This window comes from Bemisia tabaci, chromosome 7 (genome assembly GCF_918797505.1).
Source record: "Bemisia tabaci chromosome 7, PGI_BMITA_v3".
Classification (NCBI taxonomy): Eukaryota; Metazoa; Arthropoda; class Insecta; order Hemiptera; family Aleyrodidae; genus Bemisia; species Bemisia tabaci.
The window spans coordinates 20,990,538-21,012,635 of record NC_092799.1 but is presented as its reverse complement, the minus strand read 5'-3'; the positions used below and the strand labels follow the sequence as shown (position 1 = coordinate 21,012,635).

At 37.3% G+C, this 22,098-nt stretch overlaps 1 protein-coding gene across 1 annotated transcript; it reads right to left on the bottom strand.

Annotated features, from left to right (window-relative positions):
• Nucleotides 1-101: 101 nt before the first annotated feature.
• LOC109029717 (hemocyte protein-glutamine gamma-glutamyltransferase) lies at nucleotides 102-22,098 on the bottom strand. The gene is made up of 15 exons (XM_019040305.2): nucleotides 21,790-22,098; nucleotides 21,179-21,315; nucleotides 19,214-19,432; nucleotides 18,295-18,425; nucleotides 16,894-17,029; nucleotides 15,629-15,855; nucleotides 13,707-13,890; nucleotides 8,744-8,995; nucleotides 7,561-7,729; nucleotides 6,800-6,897; nucleotides 5,700-5,866; nucleotides 2,731-2,854; nucleotides 2,150-2,310; nucleotides 1,340-1,476; nucleotides 102-368 (listed from the first exon to the last, which is right to left on the bottom strand). The coding sequence occupies exons 2-15, from the start codon at nucleotides 21,309-21,311 to the stop codon at nucleotides 227-229; spliced, it is 2,280 nt and encodes a 759-aa protein (XP_018895850.1). The 5' UTR covers nucleotides 21,312-21,315; nucleotides 21,790-22,098; the 3' UTR covers nucleotides 102-226.

Genomic DNA, 22,098 nt, shown 5'->3' with positions numbered 1-22,098 from the left:
GAAATTCGGTGTTGGCAAATTGCTGGATCCGCCAACGTAGAAGGGTCCGTTTCGTTTTTGGAAAAAGACGGATTTTGAGAGTGAATATCACAGTAGTCAAGTTAATAAATAAATAGATAAATATATTTACGAATAAAAAGGAAGCTGTACAGCCTTTGAACAGTAGTAACATAATCATAATATTGCATAGGAAGAATTGAAATAATGATTAAAACAAATAAGGAAGCTATTCGGAGACGGTGACACTCCTTGATCCTGTGACGTCAGATAACTGCCGAGAGAAAAAGTTGCCGACTATCTTACGCGACCCAGTCTTCTTTGGTACAAAATACTCAACGAAGGTGACCTCCTCATAAGGTTGCACATCCCTGTAACCAAATTATAATTTGATATGAAATTAGGAAGTACGCTGTAGTTTTTCACGTTGCAACATATATAACAATAGGAGCCTGTGGCCGCTACGCGGCCGCCAACCACTGAAAGAAAAACTACACGTAAAAAATCATAGAAAAACCATGTTCAGGTTATTTCATAGATGAATGAATTCAAACGCTGACGGGTGCACACGGAAAAAAAAACAATCTTTGATTGCAATGTTATGCACCACTTTTTATGTCTTATTTTTGAAAACCATTTTTAAAAAGCTACAGACGGTTTTTTTTAAAGTGTTCTCAAGCAAGGAACAATGCATGAAGTATTCCTGCAGTGTTGCAGGCGCTGATATGACTTTGGCGCCGACCGGACCGTGTTCGGCGCGATTATTCGAACTCGCGTTAGGATAATCGTCGCATCGAACGATGGGGCTTAAAAGGCCCATGATGTGTTTCGACGCCGTATGAGCATTCCAACGTTGCCTCGTTTCTCCCGATAAAATATTTTTTCTGAGAAAAGTTAGGAAACCTCTGTGCGTTTGCTTTTTCAAATTGTAGAAGCTGATTTTATATGTATTAGATTTTGATATTAGAAATTGAGCTGAGCGTCAAGATTGAAGTTGCCATATTTTAATTTTACTGAGACTGTCATAGTGACGCTTGGTTCTGCAACGTTGCAAAAGAAGATCCGTGGCTTCGCACTTTGGTCATGGATTGGTTTATATCTCGTTTAAAAGTTGATCTTTGCACTTCCCGTTGTGTGATCTTAAAACTACCCCTAGCTCATTTCCCCTAAAATTTGGCTTGGTTCCTTTCTGCTTAGCCCGACTAAGCTTAAAAGACTTAAACCCATTTTTGGAGTGGCGTATGATTTTACCAAGAAAATGCTCTGTGTACACTCAGTACGTCCTGGTGCGTTAAAAATCATCATAGCCAGGTAAATTAAGGACTGATTTGTGACTACGTACCTAAATGCAAGAGTTTTCGGTCGTTGAAGTCCAGGTCCCTCAACAACTACATAGCAACTATCTAGGTGATAATTCAAGGGATTTTGGAAGGTAAACGATGCACTTGACGGTTGACCAATTTTCAACGATCCTTCAATCTACAAAACAAGAAAAATATGGAAGGAATAATAAATGAGGAAACAAATAAGCAAGAAGATTCTGCGGAACAGGCCGTATCTACATGAGAACTATCATCCAATGATTTACTTTCCGGCAGAATATTTACTATCAATAGTTGCATGACCGAAAATTTAAGTGATGTTACAAGCATGACGTGTCTCCTCACAAAATTGTCTGTAAATCATTGAAAAGTAACCTGTATTTAGAGAAATTGTGCCGATTAACCATGAAGATTGACCATCTAGTCTAGAAATACTTGATCTGCTATCTGTGGTACAGAGAACATCTAGCTTTAAAGTGTTCCGTTTGAACGCATTTATCCTACAATTAACTATGTTGCACACGGACCCTATGATTATAGTTCATTTTAGCATTAATACGTCCATATGGGCACTGGATCAGGATAGTTTGATCGCTAAATAGTACAAAAAAGAGACAGGGGGAGGCTCTTTGGATGTCTCATTACCTCTAACATTATATGGTAAAAAATACAAAAATATCACATTTTTCGAATCAGCAAAGTGCAGGAGGGTGACAAAAACAGCGGTCTGTTCGTAAGATATTGATTGAAAAGATTGCTGCTTTTTGTATTTTAAAAATGAGAACGGTGGGAAGATAGTTTTATACTTCTTAATGATTGTTACTACTTACATCAATATTTAGGTTTGGTTTAATGAGAGGGAAATCATCCTCTTCAGTCCAAGTTTGTTTAGTTTCGATGACACTGGCAACTGCAATCAGCTTGATCAGGCTGTGATCCGTCAGTTTATGAATATATTCTTCAGGCTCTACAGTTATTCTGATCTGTTCATCTGAAAACAGTGCAGAACACGACATGAGACTCAAAGTGCGAGTGCTTTAAAAATCAACAATTAAATGTTCAACTTTAACATAAAAAGTCTGAAAATTGTTCAACTCAACATAATTTGTAAGAAGTTAATACAAAGCGCCAAAAAAATGTTTGGCACGTGCTGACTGAAGGTAAAATTATCACAACTCTAAACATTTCTTTGCCATTATAGTTGACGCCGGCGCCGCGCTTTACTCTCAGGTTTGACTTTTACCAAGTTTCTTCCAATGAAATGTTTATTTTTAAGGAACGATATGAATATTTATCCTTGAAATTTCAGGACACTTTGGATCGATTTACGAATACAATTTTCTAAAAATTCGGGGAAAAACGAAAGATGGATCAATAAGTATTTGAGTGAAATATCTGGTTCAAGTCTTACATGCATTTGGTTCGAGTTCAAAATCCAATTCATCGTGCTTCACTCGATGAGCTGTAGCACCATTGTAAGCGACCGAATTAACAGTGAGACGCGCTGCGATGGTCCTTGATTCATCTGAATTATTCTAGAATTCAAAGAGAAAAAAATATTATAAAGATCCTAGGAAGAGGGTAAACATTTTTAAGGATGAAATCAATTTTAGAATATAACGGCTAACGATTCATTAAAAATTTACACATTGATTCATTTCACTTATTCATTTTCATTCTTCATTCTCCTGTTCGAAGGCGCAGAGATCGCCCATTTTTGCTAAAATGATCAACATGGGCAGAATCGTGGCACTATTTTGTCGACATTTTTGCTGTTAGTTGCCAAAGAGTGCTATGAAGCGACATGTAAGTACACATTTAACTCACTTTTGGTATAAAAAGAGATTCTAAACACTGTAAAACAAGGAGTCAAAAATCAACCGTAAGCACCATTATTGTTTCAGTATGTGTCGTTATCAAAAAGTCCAGTCAAAGATTAATTTTTTTTTGGCGCGTATACGTAGTATACCGCCTTTGCGATCGTTTCGAACCCTGCTCGATACAATAACCGAGTCCCTTAGTTCCTTACCGAAAAGTGACTACCGCGAACTTCTGAGATTTTCCAAAGCGTGTAAAAAGTTTATTTATCCGTCAATAATTATGATTTAAAGTTGTTTCTCATTCTGGGGCTCTCTAGTTTATGTGCAGTGAATACCAAGAGTCTACGTTACTTGGTTTTCTTAAAAAAAGCCTAAGAGTACGACGCGCTGATTTAAAATATGCATATATAAGCAGAATTAAGCGAACTGATTCGAGGATGGCTGAGCAGGTCGGCACTCTCGGAATGAGAATTTAACTCCTCCGTTTTGTTCAAAACGTTGCTTTGACAGATCTCCACACCTCTGTTATACTTTTCAAAAGTTGGTACCCGTGCTCTGATAGTGCTGTTCATCTGACAACAATGTCAGTGTCAGCTGATAATAATATTTTTATCATATGAGGTTAATAAAAAGTTTTCAGTCAGTCTTTGACATCCTGCATAATTGTCTTGGTATTTTTTATTTACTAATTTTACAGAATTATATTTTATTTCTTATTAAAACGACGGCGTCGGCGTCTCGACGAACTATAGCTAATGACGGTCGCCAAGCTAGGCCGGGATCCTCAGCCCCTCGCCCAATTACTTACGCTTCATTAACCATTTCACCGTCACGCTAGGATTCGCCCAATTTTCCAAAAAAATTGTTTCGCGAGTTTTTAGCAATTTTTTCCTTACTCTCCGTTGAAACACGAATTAAAAGAGGTCTCATTCATAAAAATCGGCCAAATAGAAGAGAAGTTACAGTATTCGAAATCCGAAGAAATCAACAAAACTTCTCCAAACAAAAAATTAAATAAAGGGGGAAAAAAAGAAATGTATAAATTACAATTTAATATGATTGACCTCAGAATGTGACAAGCAATTCAATTATAAGAAGGAGAAAAAATTGAGTGAAATTACAAAAAATTAGCCTCTTGCAAGGGACTTCCTTGTATGAGTTTTGACCTGAAGACAAGTAAATCCCGTTACATTATTAAAACGAAATTGACTCCATAGTTTAATGCCTTAGTTTCTTGAATACGATTATTTTAAGCTCTCGAAAATTTATACCAGCAATTTTACCCATGGGGTGATTTCCTGAGAGCTGATAATATCACGAATTTCTCATAGAGCCCTTCAAAAATGGCTTGCTTTTTGGGCAGCCGATTCGGCCATCAAACCGGGGTTTAAATGGAAGCTGATAATAACACAAAGCTCTGATAAAAATTTTGAGATAAGTATAGGAACGGTTTGTAAATTACGAGGAGAGGCGGGCATTCTGTTCAGCATATCGATACATAAGTATTTTCACACGTAGAATTTAATTTTCACGTCAGGGAGTCGACATATTTTGATTTTTTCGATTTTATACGGAAAATGTATGGTTTTTCGGGATTGAAATTACTTACAATTGTTTCATGAAAAATGAATGCACCCAAAATGACTATAGCATTTTGACTTTCACATACGTGCATTCACTAAATCGATTGGTAAATTCAAAGAGTGGGTACATCGACCTGGTATATCAAGTTTCTGCAATTTTTCACGGCAAATCGGTAGATTTTCGGGATGTGGATTGCTTACTTTCAATTCATGAATGAATAAAGCATGGACATGGTTAAGCTTCTTTGCATGAAAAGTGGTTTAAAATAAAAAAATCAAGACATATTTAATACAATTGCATTTATATCGAGTAAATCTCTTTTCAATAATATAACGGGATTTATAATACCGGTGATTTGGGTATTTTAGCCCCAAAATACCTTTAAATCGACTTTATCTTCTAGGAGTTCGACAGAATTTTTCCTTTCTTCGCTTAAATTTTTCCGTAGCACTTTTCTTCAAGAATCTGATAAGATTTTGCTTGAGGCAGATCAAAAAACTTAAATTTGTTCGAATAGCTTTCTAGATTCACAATACACGGTCTCGTCAAGGTGCGTCGTTGACCTTGCACTGTTGGATCGTGAATTCTCTTGTTGTGCTGCTTGCCTTTTTTGAAATCTCTGTAAATGAAAACTAAAGGGGTTGATATGTGCGAGTTAATGACGCGCCTTATCAACACATTGTGTTGGAGTTCACTGCTTGTTTTTTTTTTTTAAGTTTTTATTTTGTAAACTTCCAAAGGAATTATATACAATATCTTTACAATAAGGTAAATCAGTATACAGGAAACAACAGAGAAGTTTCTTACTTCTTGAATGAGAAGGAGTTTCTTACTTCTTGAATGAGAAGGTATTAAAAAATTGACCAAACATTAGATTTGTTACAAAAAATTAAAGCGCACTTTTTTTTTAAAAAAACAGCATAAACAAGGAGATCCCTATTACAGTCTAGTTTAATGTCTGGTGAAAATCACTCACTTGAATACGCATAAGAGCTGTGAAAGGTTCACCAAAAGGAACTGCTTCAATCTCGACAAGATCAAAAGACACATCCTCGTTGGCTCGATCAGGGTAGTCATAATATTTCTTTGCTAGATCGCACCCTCGAATGGCAGTAAGGACTGCAATTCTCTCCTCTTTTGAGCCTGTCGGATGAAAGCTCAAAATTATAAAACAGGCAAAAAATGCAAATTTATACTTCCTGGTGAAATGTACACGTCAAATAACTTAATAAGAATTCAATTTTTCCCTTTCAAAAATAATCATATATCTTGCTTCCATTTTAAAATAAGATCAAAGTCAACTTTTGTCCCACTTTCGAGTAAAAAACTTGATTTCTATTTCTTCGATTTTAATTGGAACTTTTTATCGAAATAAACTAAATCCGTGGTGACACGAGCCCTGCCATACAAGTATTATTATGAATTTTAGGGCTCATGTCAGAATGGATATGGTTTCTTTTGACTGAAGTACACCCAATTGACTATAAAATGACTTTGATTAGCTCTAAATTTTGCATGCAAAGTTCAATCGTTCCATTCTCATAATTCCTTCCAGCATAAATACGTCCAATTTCTTCAATTTTTTCTAAGAATGAGTGCCATTGGACTCGGTCTATTTGAGAATTCGTCGTTCCTCTGACATAAAGGCGTATCTTGATTTCTATGCTTTCTGGGGCTCACGTAGTAAAAGAGATACTCCCTTGAGTTAAAGGAGCTACTTTTTGACTCGCTTTACGAGTCAATTAATAGACCCAAATCATCATGAGAATAATGCTGTTTTGACAGTGAATATTATCATTACTTCATTGCACTTTTAACGCATTGGCCCAGCAGATAAAAAAAGAGAGAACAACTTTCCTCGACATATTAAAAGTATTCGTCTCAATAATAATATAATCATGTGGAACCAATGAATGAAAATTCTGCTCCCGTACAAAAGTATTCAGGGATTATACTCATATCAAGATCATTCGTACAAATTATTCCCTAAGACCTACTTTTGGCTCGCGACCTTGCCATGCGGAATCAACCAATGATGTGAAAAATGAAAGAATATCAAAATGTTTTTATATTTACCCTCAGGATTTTTATAGAGATGAGTTATATCTTCCATGTCATTATCTCCGCGATCATCATCAATATTCACCTTCTTTGTGACTATTTTTCGCCCCACGCTAGAAATGAGAAGAGACTTTCATATTTTCCCAAGAAAAAAAATACTTGAGATCTCATATATTTTATATAATAATAGTTGCGGTTATGATATTATCGGGAGAGAATCTTTATATAAAATGAACTAAATAACCATCCGAAGTATAGGTACTGAAGTGCAGTTTACCAGCATGCACTTCAAAAAAATTACGTCCAAGTCCTCGTCAGTGTAAAAGTATCATATATTTTAAAAAAAACTTCTATAGTAATTTTAGGTGAAAAATAAGGTCTCTTGTCAATTTTATCGATGTGTAAATCTGAGATCGTTTCACAAAATGTAAAATGCGATATTCGAGGCAAAATGAAATTTCATATTTATTGTTCCTCATTTATTTCATCGTGAAAGTAAAGTATTTGCTTTTCTTTTAAGTTCACTGCATTTTAATTCAACACTTTTAAAATTGATCTCCAATGCATAGAAGATGTGCTCATTATTCTTTGCAGTAAGTGCCATTCAAATACACAAGTTGATCTCTTGTGTTATATTGGCCGAATTTTTCATAAATATATTTTTCTTTTTAAGCTTATCTTGAGCCCCTCTCTCTTTCCGCTTTTATGAGGGTGGAATCTACGTTTCTACAAACTAAAATTCCATTCAGAATATACAATATAAAAAATGCACTCACTGATACTGGTCTATTCTTGATGTTCTGAAGCCCCAGTCAGAGGTATTATCTTCAAGGAAATAACAAAGATCAGCATTGACCTCTGCAAACAAGAAGGGCGTGTCGAAGTTGTATCCAACTTCGCCTTTTCTCACAGCTTCGACGGAGGTAGGACCGCATCTATAGATACCTTAAAAAAGAATACAAAATATTATGACACAGATCCATCACAAATAAAGCTTTTTAAGGAAAATTTTGACAAACCATCTGGCTGTTTCTTATTTCAACTGCAAAATAATTTAATGTTCTGAAACACTTCTGTCACCAGATGCATTCAAGGGCGTAAGCTGTTCTCTTTTGCGTCCAGATATTCAAAAGAAAATGAAAATGTGAAGCAAAAAGAAATCAAATAGAATTTAAAGCAACTTTCGCCTCACTTTTTCGATCATAGTTCCTGCGTCAACCGGTACGGGCAAAGACTCAGCGGCTCTGAGTGTGTTTATCATTCGGTACGAGAGTGTATGAGAAATTGCTTACTCTACGATTGAAGGCTCTTTCTTAGTGCTATCAATACCTACAGCTAGTTCCCCGAGCTTCATTGTGCAGATATGTGGTGATGGTGAGATTCCTTTTTGCTCCGAGCGTTAACAGAGATTTACGTTTTACAAAAAGGAGCCAGAAGTTGGTGCGCACTGGATCATCGTGTACTTACCAACGAGTGCACACTTACGCTGTTTTGAGAGGATAACGTGCACGCTGTTTTTACGTCCTCGATTTTCTTTTTCTTTTTTTCCCCCTTTTTTCTAAGATATCAGTGAACTCATCCATCTGCGATATCTTTCAAATGAAAAACAGGAAGAAAAATTTAATGCTTACGTTGGTAATAGGGCAAAATGTCCAAAGTGCAAAATTTTCCGAGGTCAAAAAAGTCCATATCTAAAACATGTCAAAATATCTGGGATGTTCATTAGGGAAATATGGTCAAAAACAAAAATGCCCAAATGTGATTTACCATAGTGGCAAGAAAGAGAGATTTCAAGCTTTACATCGATATCCATGGAGATATAATGATGAAGACGATATTCCAGATATGGCCATTGGACATTCCAGATTCTTGGACATTTTTCATTCGTGGCCTTTTTTTACATTTGACATATTTTACTCTGGATTTTTATTTTTGGACATTTTGACCTATCACCCTTACTTTCGCTTTTTTCCTGAGGAGTGGCGTCGATTGCTTGCCAACCACCGTATCCGGAGGGAAGGTCTGACCTGGACATCCATACGTCATTCCAAACGTGGAAATTCCAGCAAGAATCGTTAGCTTCGCCGTTCGGGCCCTCGATTTCTTGCCCACTTGCATCGAAGTACTTGTCGATCGTAAGCGAGCTGTTCGTGTCGTGAGCCGAAATGTAGTTGGTGACGGATCGGCACGGAATCCCAAGAGCTCTGCAAACTAATGAAAACAAGTATGAGAGCACTGGAAAAAGAATAACGGTCCATTTTGATGCGTAATATCGTTGAGTCCCTAGCAAGAAGACGATACCTACAAATTCTATGCTAAAACTGCTTAAAATTCAATCTCGGAGGACTTATTTGTTTTAAGGGGAGCCAGACACTTGACAATGGAAAACAAGCAGGAAGCTCCAACGCATTGGCGTCGGAGAGCGGCTCTGGGGGCAGTAGTTGTAGTCAAGAATGAGGGCCTAGACACATTTTGTCATTGATGTACAATCCGACAACTGTCGATTCATGTTTTGTAACTTAGCAGATTTACGTAGCCGGTGTATAAATGTGTATTGGGCTTTGATATGGCGAATACATGGCATTATCACTTGTTGTATACTTTTAATTTTGAAAGCTCTTTGGAGGTCCGCTTCCTAAAAAATCTCTGGTTGATAAGTCGTTTAGCGAGGCTGCAAAAAATTTGCATTTTTATATCTGAAAGTGTAGGTATTGGTTTTTTGTATAATTGTTTTTTTGGATTGCTGGAAAAGTAACGCATACTTCTATAATTTAGGACTGAGTCAGGGAAATATAAGGTTCGTTAAATAGTAAATATTCCTAGTACCGTGTGACACTATTGTTAACGAAAAGTTTTTGCAACTTGTCAAAGAGGTTGTTGAATGATCTTCGAATAACTTTTGATGAGCTAGAGGTAATGGTTCTATCTGCAGCTCGTGGACTTCTGTACGATATTGTCCAGAATCATCTGAATTTTCAAAAAGTGTCCGCTTGTTCGATACCCAATTTGCTCATTCATGCATACAAGGAGAAGCGCATGAAAGCTTTAGCAGACATTTTGGAGATGAATCAAGAATTAGATGAAGAATTTATGACTTAAATCACGGCACCTTAATCACGGGATGACCTTAATTACGGCAACTATTTATTGTCCATGAGATGCAGATGGTTCCATTTCCCTAGCTCATCAAAAGGTATTCGAAGATCAATTTCATCAGCCACCCGTACGAACCACGTTTCTAGTGACCCGTACTTGCTTCGCACGTATGAAACATACAATCAGAGAAAACAGAATTCATCTTACAATAATCAATAATCAGTAGGACATGAATCGTTGCGATGTATAATACGACATTATAATGCGGCATTACTATTGTAATTCATTTTAATGGATTAGGGGCATTATAAATCATTATTGCCACGTCGGAATGAAATGTTGTAGACTGAATTGAAAAGCATGTTGGCAAAATTTATTATAAAAATAGTATAACATGTAGGTACATGACATAAAGGTAATACAAATTAAATGATTAGAGCGTGTATATTTCATTACATTATAGGTATATTACAATCATTTTTGTCATTGTTGGAAATTTTGATAGTTTGAAATTTGATAGTTGATAGTTGATAGTTTGAGAGTTGAAAATTTGGTTATTTTATTTAGTTAAGGTGATTCGATAGACGCCATATTTTGTGTCAGAATGGCATGCGACATATCCCATCAATTGGTTCCATTTTTTCATTTACTCATCATTTTTCTCCAATTTTAAGTTTCGCAATTCTGTTTTCAGGAGACTAAAGCACTCACTTATCAATTTGTATATTTATATTGAGTTAAGGGTAGAGACGTATTCCTCACCGGAATTGAGGAATGGAGGTGTTACAGTAAGTCCGGCATTAGGTTCCATTTCGACATCAGCGACGATCAACGCTACGATACTGGAAGCCAGTCTCCCGATATTAAATCCCTAGCGGGGAAGAAAAAAAATGCCTAGATTTCGCTAAAAATCCCTAAATCCCCAGATTTGCTCAAATATACTTAAAAAATCCCTAGATTTTGCAAAAAGCGCCATTTTTAACGAAGAATCATGATGTCATTCGATGTAGCGATTTGCAATATTTAAATCTGATTGGCTCGTTTGAATTTTGGCGCTCTCTGAAAGCAGTGCTAATCCAGACCAATAAAATGAAAGAATATTAGTTGATTTCTTATTATTAACAGGTTGAATGCAGTTGAATGTCAAGTACATCGAAGGACGCAATCGTTTTAATTTCCGGCTTATTTGCGGGGAAAATAGTGTTGCCAAAAAGGCCTACAAAATATAGATGAAAAAATGTTTTCGATTGTCGAAGCTAGAATTGAGGTTAAAAAGTTGATTTTTGGTAACTTTACCTCATCAAAAAAAAATCCCTAGATTTCCTGAAAAATCCCTAAATCCCTGGAAATTCCGGAAAATCCCTAAATCTAGGGATAAACCCTTAGACATCGGATGGCTGTTGGAAGCATTAGAGTCAACATTTGAAACGCTGCTGCAGAATTTGCCGGGAGTATAATCGAGTGTTGAAAGTCAGTAGAATTGAACAATGTAATAATTGCTTTCCGAAATAAGCGTTATAATAAAAAAACCACGAATCTGAACTGTTAATACTGGAACACACCTTCTGTAAATGTACCTTGCGAGAGATAAGTAACAAAATAGATGTACTGGAGGAGAAGTGCTTCTCCACAGAGTTTGAAGAAGGAAAAAAAATGCCCAAATTTACTTACTTCAGCATTTTCGGCAAAATCACTGCAATTTCCGAACCTTTTTCTGGCCAGGGGCCAAAATTAAATGATTATGAAGAGCCACTTAGATGTTGTAGATAAAAATAGGACTGTTGAAAAAGTCGCCGTTTTCAATAAATATGTTCCCGGAATGGAAAAAACAGCTCACAAATAAAAGCAAATTGCCATAGAAACTTCTTCACGAAATCACACACACAACGAAGAACGAGGCGCTACAGACGAGTCCGTCCAGGACAAGTTAAAAAATTCCCATGAGCCGAGTGCCGTAGGTTAAGGGCCCGTTCGCCAAAACTAATCGGAACTGTATGAATGAATTGCTCCTTTTAAAAATCAAAACAATATCGAATTGCGATATATTACACAGTTAAGATAGGGCTATGTCCTGTCGTAAGCGGCGACATACAGTCGATGTCATTTCAATAATCGCCCCAATGGCCACGATAGTTGTTAGACGTTTACGGTTTCCCTGGTAACCTTTGTTTGCTATCAGCTGATATCGAGTAATTAACTAGGAAGCTCCATCCCAGTGGTTAAAGCTTCCTTAACCGCGAAAACTTTAAAATTCAAATTTTCAAATTTTGAACGTAAAGTACATTTTTTCCATCACGAGATAAAAGCACAAACAAGTTTTGAATTATTGACTGTATCACCATGATTCCAAAAATACAATACACAACATAGCATTGACTAACAATAAAACAGTATGCAATAAAATAAAGTCATGACAAGGAACATAGCCGAAAATGGCGCCGATTCCCATCAACCAACGCGCGGTCTCTACAATGTAACATGCTGCATTGATACTCCCCAGCTGGGACCGTCCGGAATAGCAGCTCTAGTGCAAGCACCAGAGCCGCTAAAAATGTATTTTTTTTTATTTTCTGGCTAATCTTAATCTCCAACTCCTCACGTGTAATTTCAGACCAAGTTTTACTTTAGCTGATGAGTAGTTTTGAAGTTACGCGCGTTTTAGTGAGGGAAGGTTTGCAGTTTTTGAAGTCAAAATTACACTAAAACTCAGGTTGCTCGGCCCTCCCTCGCTATGCTCTCTCCTGTTTTAATTCCTCATTCCCCGAAAACTAAATTTTTCAGCACTCATGTACCTTTTTCTCAGGATCTACTGAACTGATTTTCAAAAACTTTGTTTTGTTCTAATCTTTGCACTCTCCTGCACATTTTAACTCGAGCTTTTTCAAAATTTCGAGCTGGATTTTTTTAAAATTTGATTTCAAGTGTCCAAATTCTATGATTTCTAACAAAAAAATTTCAAAAATTCACCAAAATGTCAAATTTTTAAATTTTAAAAAAAGCCCGCGTTGAAATGTTCAGGAGGGTTTAAAGTTCAAAACAAAAAAAGAGAAGTAATTTTTGTTCAGTAGATCCTGAGAAAAATGTACAAACGTTAACATTGGGAAGATAGGGTGTCTGGCTCCCCTTAAATTTTCCGGGGGAGGCCCGCCCCCGCATCCCCTTCCTCTGGTGGTGTCCCTTTCAGACCCCCACCCCCTGTCGACATCGGTAAAATCCCCCCTCCCCACAAACTCACCCTGGATCTGCCACAAAGTGGATCGAGTCAACTAGAGAGGTCGGACATGGAATTTTTTACTAAAATTGCAAATTTTAATTTTTATATCGTCACATTTTAAATTTCAAGGTATGCTAATTACAGAATTTTTCACGAGGAAACCAATGGAACCACTTGTAGAACCTCAAAGTTTTGTATGAACGGAGTTATAAGCTTTTAAAATGTTCGAATTTTGTCCGCCCTCTCCTATTTACCCAGTCCACTGTGCGCCACTGACGCCGAACGAGTACAAACTAAATGCATAACGGTTTTTAGAATTTTACGCTGATTTTTCGTTATTTGCTTCTTATATATGAGGACTTATCTGTAACAATAATGGATGTGAAAAATTACCTTTTCGAAACACATTAAAAAAACTGTTTTGGCATCGAGAAACTTTTGAGAAAATACTTGAGATGTGATCTTCGAGATTTGTACATTATGCCAGAGCCAAACATATTAAATTTTTGTGTGAACAAAACAGTCTTTTAAGCGTGTTTCGAAAAGGTAATTTTTTACATCCACTATTGTTACAGGTAAGTCATCAATGCTCAAATTTGATGATTTATGTACCTGTTACAACGAGAGCAGAAAATACCCAACATTGCCCATACTTGACCGGGTTTCCAGTGCGAGCATATTCTTGGATAATGGCTGCGCTTCCCGTCCAAGCGTGTGGTGCTGTCCCGTCCGCGTAGCTCTCAGGGCCGTCGCCCCATCGGCCCACGATCAAACCATCGTCATCGTTTGAGTTGATCTGAGACATAAGGAAAAACACTACTTGCTGCATTCATGCGTGTACGAGAATAAATATGAAACAATTCAGAGGTTAGACATAATGACACTGCGCCGAGAAACAATACGTAAGAAATTCATAGGAATTTTCGTAGCAATATGGGGCCGGGCCGTTCAAGTATTACGTAATGCACTTTTTCCAATTATTTCACTCCCCTTCCCCCATTTGTATCGCACCCCTAACGTAGCCTCCCCCCCCCCCCAATTACGTGTCGCTGAACTGACCCCCCCTCTCCCCCACAGTTTTAAAAATCAAGAAAACGCTGAGAAAACAAATTGGAAAAAATTCGGGTTTTTTGGGGGGATATTTCGCTGAAATATTGCGCTAAAAGACTTGTTCCTAATGTAGATGTTGCATGTGTGAGAGATTTGAGATTTGACTGTTGATTCTAATGTAAAATTTTGCAAGAAACACGATGGTGCCACTGGTCGTCTCTGAAATCATCTCCCAAGCTCAAAAAAAGTTCTCAAAGTGAAGCCAAAATGGAGCGGATATCCCACCCTACCCTGAGAGTCCACCTCTACATAAAAAAACTCTCCATGCAAAGATAGGGAGCAAATACATTAGCACGGTTGCCGTGTTTTCAGTTTTGAAGTCCCCAAATAAAGTGGCAACCCTGCTAATGTATTTGCTCCCTATCTTTGCATGGAGAGTTTGTTTTGATGTAGAGCCGGACTCTTAGGGTAGGGTGGGATATCCCCTCCATTTTGGCCTTACTTTGAGAGCTTTTTTTGAGCTTAGGAGATGATTTCAGAGAAAACCAGTGGCACCATCGTGTTTCTCGCAAACTTTTACATAAGAATCAACAGTCAAATCGCAAATTCCTCACACATGCAACATCTCCATTACAAAATACTGTCCAATTATTTCCTTGGATAGCAGAGACCAGGCTAATATTTTGATACCTATCGACGAAATCATGTTGCAGTTGTTCTCACTGTATCTGGCATGATCCTCGTTTTGAAGGCTGGAAAAAAAACACGTTTGGCTCACCTTAAAGATTAAACTTAACGTATTCCTGACTTCCTGAGCCAACTTTTCTTTTAGCCGTACTTGCAAACCTTGCGATTTCTTTATCGTTGTCTTTCCCTCAATTTTAGCTCGCTTACAGTCACAAGCTACACATGAGTTTTGAAGAAAACGTTGAGATATTTATCGTATTCGATATCGTCCGTGTTAATCATGCATCTAGACGTGGCGAGGCGTGAATGATCGATTATCGATACATCTACATCTGAAGCTATGGTGAAGAATCGATTATGAAGGTGTCCGTTGTTAACACCCTGATTATCGATCCTTTTCCATAGGGTTAAGTGACAGATCAATTAGATTATATTTTACAATAAGGAATCACTATCTCCGGCTCTTCCATAAAAGCACCTTTCTGCATAGGGAATCCGATGGCACATGCATATGTTTTTTCTAAAATGAACCCAAAATACTGGTTCCTTATTGCAAAATGTGGTCCAATAGATTATCGTAAATCATGCCATGCCGCACCGGCATCTAGTAAGTTACATTAACCGCCCGCATGATAGACACTGTTAGAAATCTAGCACTGGCTGCAATGCTATGGATTTCTTAGGGATCATGAAAGACCAAAAATCTGGTAACCACTGACATACTTTTTTTCTGTGTGGTACAAATCAACCATTTTTAGGGCTGTTAATTTTCAAACAAATTTTGACATGTGTCTTACAATTGCAGAAATCGCTCTGGCAACAAGTACAGGGTCACCTCGATCTTTGGCAGGCAAGTTGGCTAGATTCATCAGATTGCTGGTCACTTGTAGGACAGACTCGTCGAATTGACCGAAAATCCATCGACGACCCTGAGGTAAGCGGTAAGAGCCCATCCATACTTTACCAGTCTCGTTCAAGATGTACTCCTTCCTTTCATTTTCATTTGGCAAATAAACTCCATCCTCTGGAATAAGAGAGAGAAAAATTATGCTCACGTTGAGGAATGACTATATCACAAAGGACAAAATCATCCGGAATATATTTTAGACTGAGGTCAAACCTTACCGTGAAATGCAGTTAAAAAGAAGTTACGTTGAAAATGTTGAAAGAATTTTCATTATTTGAACGTTTTTCTGGAACTAGAAACGGGTGGGAAATATGGGGTGTGCCCTAGAAAGCTGCATAAGAAACAATGTAAAAGTGGACGTGATTCCTTTTGTGGAACTAAAAAAAAAGGGATTTTATTTTTAAATCCAACGGAATTAAGCGCCAAAATATGCGGCACTCACGAGCCTTGGGCATGTGACAAGAGCGTTACGGGCAAGGCTCATGAGTTAAAGACAACCAGGAGCGACCGCGACGTCGGCTTCGTCGCCGCTGCTGATGTCACTGGCGCTTTATAATTCCCATTCATCCATTCTGAGGCCCTCAACTAACGAGCACACTCCTTCTTTCCCACACGTCACTAATTTCTTTTAGCAAAAATACGTCCATTTGATGCAAATAATCATTGTTTGTTCTGTAGAACAGCTTGCTTGCTTATCCAAATGGAGCATTAAGTTCACTGTTAAATGACAAAATTATAAATGCATTTACCTGACTTTGTGTTGCATGACTTCTCATTTATTTGACCCTTGATTTTTCTCTAATAATCAGAGAAATATCATCCATTCACACTACAATTTTAGATAGATTGGAAAATAAAACAGGCGAAGAGGAAACGACTTTTGCTTACTCGTTAACCACAATTTTGTACTTTCCAATTGTGGCAATTGGAAAGTAAAATTGTGGTCCACGAGTAAGGAAAGTTCGTTTCCTCCTCGCCTGTTTTTTTTTTTTTTTTTTTTTCATTTTTTTAAAATCATTCACGTCCTTACACAGGAATTAGAATAACCTCCTGTTTTATTGAGTCAAACTTCATACAATTTAGCTTGTACGTAGATCCTCGAGGGCGATCGGCGCATTAAATTAACTGCTTCATTTTTCATGCAAATTTGCTCACCTTTGTGCCAAGGGTTGAATAGGATGAAGAATTGATTGTTGATAGTAGCTCTTTTAACATCTGTGGTGTTCCGAGTGGACTGCGTGAAGAGATCGCAGCTCCACTCACCTACTGGACAAGTTACCGGGATTTGTACCTAAAATGGTCATCAGAAATGAGCGGCATCAGTAACATCAAGGGACAATGGTTTGAGTTGAAAATCTAGTCTTCCCGTATGCATGATACCTATTCTCGACTTGGCCTTTCTATTCAACTGCCAATGATACGTAAGTGTAGTCCATCTTTTCAAAGTTAGAATAATCTATTAGATTTATTTTACACACACTGAAAAAAAATTCTCGGCGTTTTTACCAAGGTCCGTTGGTACCTTTACCATCTCACTTTTTTTTACCAATTATTGGTCATTTTACAAAGACAGACTGGTAAGCTTGCCTAAAAACCGGTATTTTTACTGTTTTTTCAGGTAAGAATACCACTTTTATTGGTAATCAATTCCCGGTAACTTTCTCATTTTATCTCGGTAATTCTACCACAGTCGATAAAAAATATTGGCGTTTTTACCAAGGTCCATTAAAATTACCGGGAAAGTTCAATAATTTTACCGAGATTTCTCGGTAAAATTACCAATTCCGTAAATGGTAATTTTACTAAGAAAAAATTGGGATCAAATAGAACCCTGAATTCTTGGTAATTTTACCCTTTTCTTAGTAAATACATCGAGATTTTTTTTTCAGCGCATACTTGAAGAAAAAGTTTCTGCATCCCAGATATTCAGCAGTGCATTTCACCAAGAGGTTCCAGCATGTAGCACTAGCACCCTTTTTTAGTTGAAAAGGAAAAATAGTGAGACAGATTTATGCAACTAGTTACCTTTTCTACCGTGCTAAGTAAGAACGTCGTATGAGCCATCAGGTGTTGCCAAATTTCGTCCAACAGATCACGAATGTTCGGGAAAATTGTGAATATTTCTCCTCCGATTTGTCACAGGATTACGTTCGTAATTTGATCTGGAAAGGCTGAACATTTCAAGGGAAAATATTCATAACTTTCTTCGAAAACAAAGATTTTCAAAGGAAAAATTTGGCGACATTCGAATGATTGTACGGTATTTTTACTTAACACGGCAGTTTCCTGTTTTGTGGCAGCAGGCAGCACTGAGAAAATCGCACGAGTAATGTGTTAATTGGACGTATTTATGCTAAAAGGAACTATAAAGTCTATGCACATAGTTCCTTTTAGCATAAATACGTCCAATTGAGAATTGCCTAAATGAGGAGTGGGTTCAATGATAAAACATTCCTACTCCGACTTGTTTCATGATTCCCTCCACTTTTTTACAATTTTACTGATACGACACATAAAACTGAACTCATTTGAGCAATTCAAGTTTAGATGTTTTACCTGAAGAACAATGGTTGAGCCGTTGAGACTGTTTATAAGGACATCCCAGCGGCTTTCATCCAGAGTTTCTGATTGGTTATCGTTAACTCTAACGGTGAAGGACATACCTCTATTGAATGACTGTTGACGACCTGAAACATTGGATTGTCAATATTCGTTGAAACTCTCACTACCAATGGCGAGGCACGAATGCTTGATCATCGATATATTCCCTTGTGAATCTGTCGTAAATAATCAATTTTCAATATGTTCGTTAAGAACACACTATTCATCGATCCTTTTCTATAGGATTAAATGACAGATCAATCGATACATCGCAAAGCACGCCAAGCCACTGCCTACTGCAGGTAAGCTCCTCAAATCAAAAATCAATTTTACTCGAACTTCAAACTGAACTGACATTAAGCACTGACAACTATGATTACTTACAGTAATTTTTTTAGAATTTCTGTAACAAAATCATGCGTGCTCTCAGAGACTTTACTTTTATTTAAATGCGTTCAATAATTTTTCTGTATATGATTTTCAATTAGCTTTACGCTTGATCGAAACTTTCGAGTCTAGGATCAGGTAGTCCTCGGCAGAGAGAAGAATAATAAATGACACAAAATTAATCATTATAAGGAATTAGTTTAGGTTATTGCACCCTAATTATTGATACTGGGTGGTATGATGATTGAATTTATCAATTAAAATTTTATTGGATCGCACCGACGAACACGTCTGCATAAAATGAAATAATTCGTCACAAGTAAGCTTTAAACTAAATTTCAAAAGTTTAATTGATTAACCTACTGTCTGCGGAAACTTCGCTTCCTCAATTCGAAATTTTATTGATTATAAGAATATGTCTTAAAATGTCAACAAAGTTGTCCTAATCATTGAATTATCAGATATGAGAATCCAAGTTTAAACTCACCAAAATAGAATTTCAGATGAATGATGTCTCTGGTAAAATCGACGGGTCGATCAAACTGTGCGCACAAGTAAAATGGGAAACCTCTTCGCAAGACCGGGGTGGCTTGAGAAGAACTTGAGGTGATGTCGTAATCGCTTGTAAAATGGTCATTGGCATTTTCGGGTGGATAAAAGTCGGCGAGAACAACTTTTAAGGGTTTTGACCAAAAATAATCTCGGACTGAAAAGTATTACAAAGAGATTATGAGATATTTGAATATATCCAGTGTAACTCAGGGTCATTCCTTCGATCCCTCCTTCTCCTAGAGGGGATTTAAATGGTTTAATTGAGATTAACGGAAGTTTAAGGAAGACTTTAGCTAAGCATTGTAAAAAATACAATGTTTACAAACGTCGCCATGCAAAATTCGTCATCATCGCATGATAAGTCGTTTTTTGTGAGGAATTACGGTAATTAGTCACCACAAAAAGTTTTGGATTTTGACAGACTTTAAGGAAGACGTTAAAAAGGAAGTTATAAAGAACAACCTGCATTAAAATGTTGATAAATTCTAAAAATTATTCATGTTCATGCGAAACACAGAGTAAACTGCAAAATATTGAACATTAAATTAAAATACTTAAAGTTATGGAGAGAAAAAAATGGTGAAAATCGTTAAGTTTGATTACTGTATTAAATTTTGAAATTATTCAAAGACTTTCGTCGCAAACGGGGACAGGGAGTGCAGGAGGGGGGGGGGCTTCGCGCGGGAATTGAAAGAAGAGACAGATTGAATGGAGAAGACATATTTCTTAGTGTTTTTGTACTTGGTATACTACCGGCGGCGACGATGTTGTAATGCACTTGTCTACTTTTCTACTCCTGCGTTCAAGTCTCCAAACATATGCACGCTTAAAAAAGCGGTAGTGCTGAGAGATTACAATGACACATGTCTCCTCATAAGCATGTTACATGTAGCGTTGTTCACACGGTGGTGTTACTACAAATGTCCTCTTTTCCTTTTCTTTTTGAGTAATTACTCAAAGAAAAATATTTGCACCGATGTCCAAACAAAAATAATTTGAGGTAGTCACGTCTCTAGCCATATTTTTATGATTGTTTACATTCATGCTGAGAGACCGGGGAAACAGGACAGAGAAGGTTGTTATCGGTAGAATTCTTACGGAAACGCGAACTACTTTCAGTGTAGTAGGTCATAATAAATACACCAGTAAAGCTAAGTAGGGAACTAAAAATCACGTTTCATACACATGGATGTTTCAGGCATATGAACCGAAATGCAGCAAGCTGAGTGTTTTGCTTCTCTGGCCGAGAACTTTACTTATTTGAACCCAAAAATTTGACTTTCAATATGAATCGAACTTTTTTCTCCGTTCGCGTTTCATTTCGAAGACGACTAAATACAATTTTAATAAACACAGATAAATGTCAGAAATTTAACCCCACTCCCCCCATCCTTTCAACGAATAATTTAATATGAGCGTGATTTTCTTTCCCCCATTGCTTTCAACGATATTTTATTCTCAAAAAATATTAGATCATGATTGGCTAGGAGGAGAAGGCGCATAAGTGCAGTTTTTGCTATTTCGAGAAATACGTGTTCGAAGTCTCAAAATTACATGGATCCTTATGACAGAGAGAAAGTTCAAACTGACTTTTTCACGCTTAAAAATTGGAATTTGGGAGCGAATTTTTCACAGAATATGTATTATGGCTAGTTTTACTTGAAATCTATATTTCAATTTTTTCAAAAACTGCACTTATGCGCCTTGTCCTCCAAGCCCCTCAACTAAAGTCCTCAAAATTTTTGGAGCTGCACGCTCAACTCTCACCTACACCTCATTCCTCTTCATGATACAGAGCAAGGATCTTGGATCTAATCCTCCAGAGTCATTAAAGGGTGGTCTTCGCTGGAGCCAAATAAATTGATTTTTATTTCATTTTATTTTTTTTCTTGGTACTCACCGAATGTAGACCGAGACTCGACACCACTTTTGCCGAACCGTTCGTCAGGCACAGCGTTGTATGATGGTCCATCCTGATCCGAGAACACGATGGCTCCATCTTCTGAGTCCGCGTAGCCGGGAAGCCGCGACATTTTTCTGGGAAAACACGATCACCAAAATTATAGGCTCTCGAACGTTGAGGATTGTGAGAGCTTTGTCTCACCCTCTCAATTTGTCTTTAATATGCAAGAGATGGTCTTTAAGCAATGTCTCATTATTTTTTAAACAAGAGACTTTTTAATGAAATTTCATTACTACGCAATTTTGGTTATAACTCATGCAGTATTTCCGTCATGTAAACACCAAAGTCAAATACTGCAAATATTTTACTGCGATGTTGCAAATACTCACTCGTATTTAATTTATTTTGAGAGAAATTTTTCTGACCAGACAATTTCTGTGCACCTATTTCCTCTCAAAAATATTTATAAAAAGTTTTAAAAAATAGATAAGGTTGGTTTCCTTTTAAGAAAATAAAAGTAAATGTTTTGCACTTTAGCCATCGATAAAATTTACAGTCCCAAGGCGTAGTTGAAACCGTCAAAACCGAGAAAAACGCACAAGACCTACCTGCGGAAGTTAAAAAAAAACACGGATCCGACGCAGAGCTCCGGTGTGCAAAATCACAACACCCACACACCAATTCACATCGAAAGTCACATAAACACAGTTCCTTATCCGCGTCTGGCGAGGCAATAAATGCCGGTAGGTAAATGAGCGGCCGGGCGTCGAGACGGATGACTTTTCGAGGGAGCCCCTTCCTCGCCGGGAACACGATGCCGGTGTGACCTACGGGGATACCCAAATCCAGATCGGAGACCTTGCACCTTGCGTCCGTCTCATTCAAAATTGACGCTCGCTCCAGGTTTCCGCGAGACT